At 48.4% G+C, this 3,685-nt stretch overlaps 1 protein-coding gene across 1 annotated transcript; it reads left to right on the forward strand.

Annotated features, from left to right (window-relative positions):
• Positions 1-2,592: 2,592 nt before the first annotated feature.
• On the forward strand, positions 2,593-3,459 carry olig3 (oligodendrocyte transcription factor 3). Its single transcript, XM_026356212.1, has one exon. The coding sequence runs from the start codon at positions 2,593-2,595 to the stop codon at positions 3,457-3,459; it is 867 nt and encodes a 288-aa protein (XP_026211997.1).
• Positions 3,460-3,685: the final 226 nt, after the last annotated feature.

Raw genomic sequence — 3,685 nt, forward strand, 5'->3', positions numbered from 1 at the left:
ACAGCGAATATAAAACCAGACAGGGTGTAAGAGAGAACGCAAGCAGAGCCAGACGAAGGAGGGAAGACGTAAAGACGGACAGTGAGAAAAAGTGTGAGACATGGAGAGAGGGGAAGAGATAAAAAGAGATATGAGCAGAGGAATAAAAGGGAGAGCCAGGAGCTTATGCAGTGAAAGGAGCACATTAGGGGTGACCTGCTGCGATAGTCGGGTGGGGAACAGTGAACAACTGCATCCATTTAGACCTGGTGGTGTGGAGCCAGAGGCCTCAAATGAACACACACACTGACAGAAACATGAAAAATACATAAATGATGCAAAAGAAACCCATTTAAACGAATGTGCTCCTGCTCAAATTGATACCTGGCACACACACACTCAGGCTCACACACCTCCTCTGAGCTCTCCTCTGTCCCTCTCATTCACACATTTCTCCACATTGGTCGGATTAGGAACACTTTCTCTTGGGTGCCCCACACACAAAGAAACACTTGGGGACAGGATTAGTAGGCTTACAGCGGATTCACATATGTCCAGTTCAAGCAATTGGTATTCAAAGCTTTACACTTTCAAATGCCACCAAGAGAGAGCAAAGCTGAACAGCGCTTTTCTCTGCATTGGCAGCACCTTTATGAGAAGGGCTCTTTCGCTGGGCCAACAATGAGGCCGTGAATACACATTTTTACTGTTCTACCAGGGGGATCTCATTGGCGAAGCACCAAGTAGAGTTTGAGACAGACTTTATTATCCGGGTTTGAAGTGGGCGGGAGGGCGGGTGGGTTGACTGGATGGACAGACAGGTGGACGGATGGAGGGACGCCGAGGTGGTGGTGGTCAGAGGAAGAGTGCCTCAGTTACTTCCACGTGTTATTGTTGGTGGCCCGGCCCTCCACTCCACCTCGACAAAAAAGATCTGGAGTAGACTCTTCAGAGTGGAGAGAGCGCTCTCAGCAGCTCAATATAGACAATACTGGTTCAATTGAATCTATTCTTCCAAAACACCTTCAGAGATCTGTCTGTTTGCTCAGTTCATCAGTAAAATATGGTTTATTACAAGAAACAGTTCCTGTGTTAAAGACTAGAAATATAAATAATATAATTTAGAGAAATCAGCTTTTATTAAAAACCCTTTTTAATAATATGTCCTACTCAGTTTTATACTTTTTGTTTTTTTATGTGAGTGAATTAAACAATTTCTGTGTTTGCTCTAAATTGCACTGAAGGACAAATAAATAGTTTTTAATTAACTGAAGCAAATTCCTGAAGTGCTACGGTGATTATTGTAAGCAGGTTTTGTTTAGTATTTTAAAAATGTAATTGTTATTTTTTTTTATGAATTAAAATAGAATTTGTTGCTATGTAATTGTACAGAGATAAAAACGTGAACAAAATACAGTCATGATACATTAAACATCCTCATAATAATAATAATAATAATAATAATAATAATAATAATAATAATAAATACAATAATAATACATTTCAAAATTGTAAATTTTGCTTTACTAACACATTAAGACTAAAAGGTTTTTGGAGGTCCAGACATGAGATATCTGGTTAAACTCTGGCGCCCACATGCAGCCATATGTCCAGCAGAGTGCCGAGTGTCGGAGCGGGCATGTTACCTCTGTCCCAGCGGAGGCCCTGCACCCCTGCGGCAGCAGAAGACGCTGAATGGGAAAGCAATTTCCCTTCCCATTCCTCCTCACTCCCTCAGGCAACCACCGGTCGAACCGCTGAGAGTTTGGTTTTTGACTGTGCGGTAAACACCACCCTTAAAAACGAACACTGCGTGTGAGAGAGAGAGTGTTAAAGTTGCACAGCGTGGTCTCCCCTCCTCTTGTTGGATTTAATCAACATTTACATGCCTGTGAAATCAAAACATGATTAAAAAATTAACTTTTTTTTCTCGATGTTGCAATTCATTTGGTGCGTAAATTGTGCAGCTCACAAAAATACAGGAAGGCCGCCGACGAATTCAGATTTCCCTGCACACTGTAGGTGGCTCTTAAAACTACTTTTACAAGTAATACAGATCCAAGGAGAAGCTAGAAGAGAGGAGAAGAGAAGAGAAGAGAAGAGAAGAGAAGAGAAGAGAAGAGAAGAGAAGAGAAGAGAAGAGAAGAGAGGCGCGCTGTGCCCCCAACGGTGTCCTGACAATGGCAGTGAATGGTTGCGCACCGCGGTCACTGGGACAGTCAAAGCACACCGCCCCCTTCCTAACGGGCACGTCATCCACCTAACTAGGCGTTATGAATAGGAAAGCTGCTTTTGTCTGCCCGCAAGTATAAATACCCACTATCAGTGTCCGCCTCACAGCAGAGACACGGAGACTCTCACAGGGAGAGAAAGTCGGCAGTCACAGAGGCAGAGTGCTCACTGATGTGATAAGAAGGACAGACGCGTGGGACAGAAGGGATACAGACAACATCAGGTGGCCAGAGCGACTAAAGGCTCCAGAAAGAGAGAGAGAGAGCAAAAAGGAGAAAGTGGAGAGAGACAGAGAGAGAGGGGAGAGAGTGAAAGTGAGTGAGAGAGGGAGGAAGCCAGCAGCGACCTCCTACCTAACAACCTCGGAAGCGAACCCATAAAATGAATTCAGACTCCAGCCCGAGCAGCAGAGCCTCCTCCCCGGACATGGACGATATGTTTCTCCGAGACCATCACCCGCACCACCATCACCACCACCTCGTGGGCTCTTCCGTGTCCTCGTCCACGCAGGGCGGCGAGCAGCAGCGTCAGAAGATGAGCGCCAGCGAGCTCCTGCGATCTGGAGACGCCAAGTCTGCGTCCGTGGGAAGCAGCAGCAACAACAGCAACAAGTACAAACTGAAGAAGCAAGTCACGGAGGAGGAGATGTACCAGCTCCGTCTCAAGATCAACGGCCGGGAGAGGAAGCGCATGCACGACCTCAACCTGGCCATGGACGGCCTGCGAGAGGTGATGCCCTACGCGCACGGGCCCTCGGTGCGGAAGTTGTCCAAGATAGCCACGCTGCTTCTCGCCAGGAACTACATCCTGATGCTCACCAGCTCCTTAGACGAGATGAAGCGGCTGGTGGGGGAGATTTACGGAGGGCAGCACTCGGCCTTCCACTGCGGCACCGTTACGCACGGTGCCGGTGGACACTCAGGGGGCCCGGCCGCTGCAGCTGCTGCTGCTGCTGCAGCCGCAGCCGCGCACCAGGTGCACCCTCTCCTCGGGAGCGCGCTGTCTTCCTCCACGTCCTCCACTCTGTCGAGCGCGCTGCCGGGGCTCACGTCTATCCGGGCACCTCATTCCCTGATGAAGGGCTCGCCGTCTGCGCCCCCGGCCTTGCAGCTGGGCTCGGGTTTCCAGCACTGGGCCGGACTGCCGTGTCCTTGCACCATCTGCCAGGTGCCTCCTCCTCCACACATCCCCATCACCTCCACCGGCCTCACGAGACTCACGGGGGAGGGCAAGGACGGGATGAAATGATGCCCAGAGTGTCCGAGAGACACGCAGAGACTGAGCCATGTAACGATGATGATTGTAAATAGATAATTCAGGGCATGAGGGTGGATTTGGCCTCACTGGTGCATGCTGTTGTTTAGTCTGTTTTCTTGTTTGACATATGAGAAAAAAATGATTTTCCTCCTTGTAACAAGGACTTATACAAACCGATTAATTTGCCAAATGAAGCTGAAAAGAAAACGTTGTGCGT

This window comes from Anabas testudineus, chromosome 15 (genome assembly GCF_900324465.2).
Source record: "Anabas testudineus chromosome 15, fAnaTes1.2, whole genome shotgun sequence".
Lineage (NCBI taxonomy): Eukaryota > Metazoa > Chordata > Actinopteri > Anabantiformes > Anabantidae > Anabas > Anabas testudineus.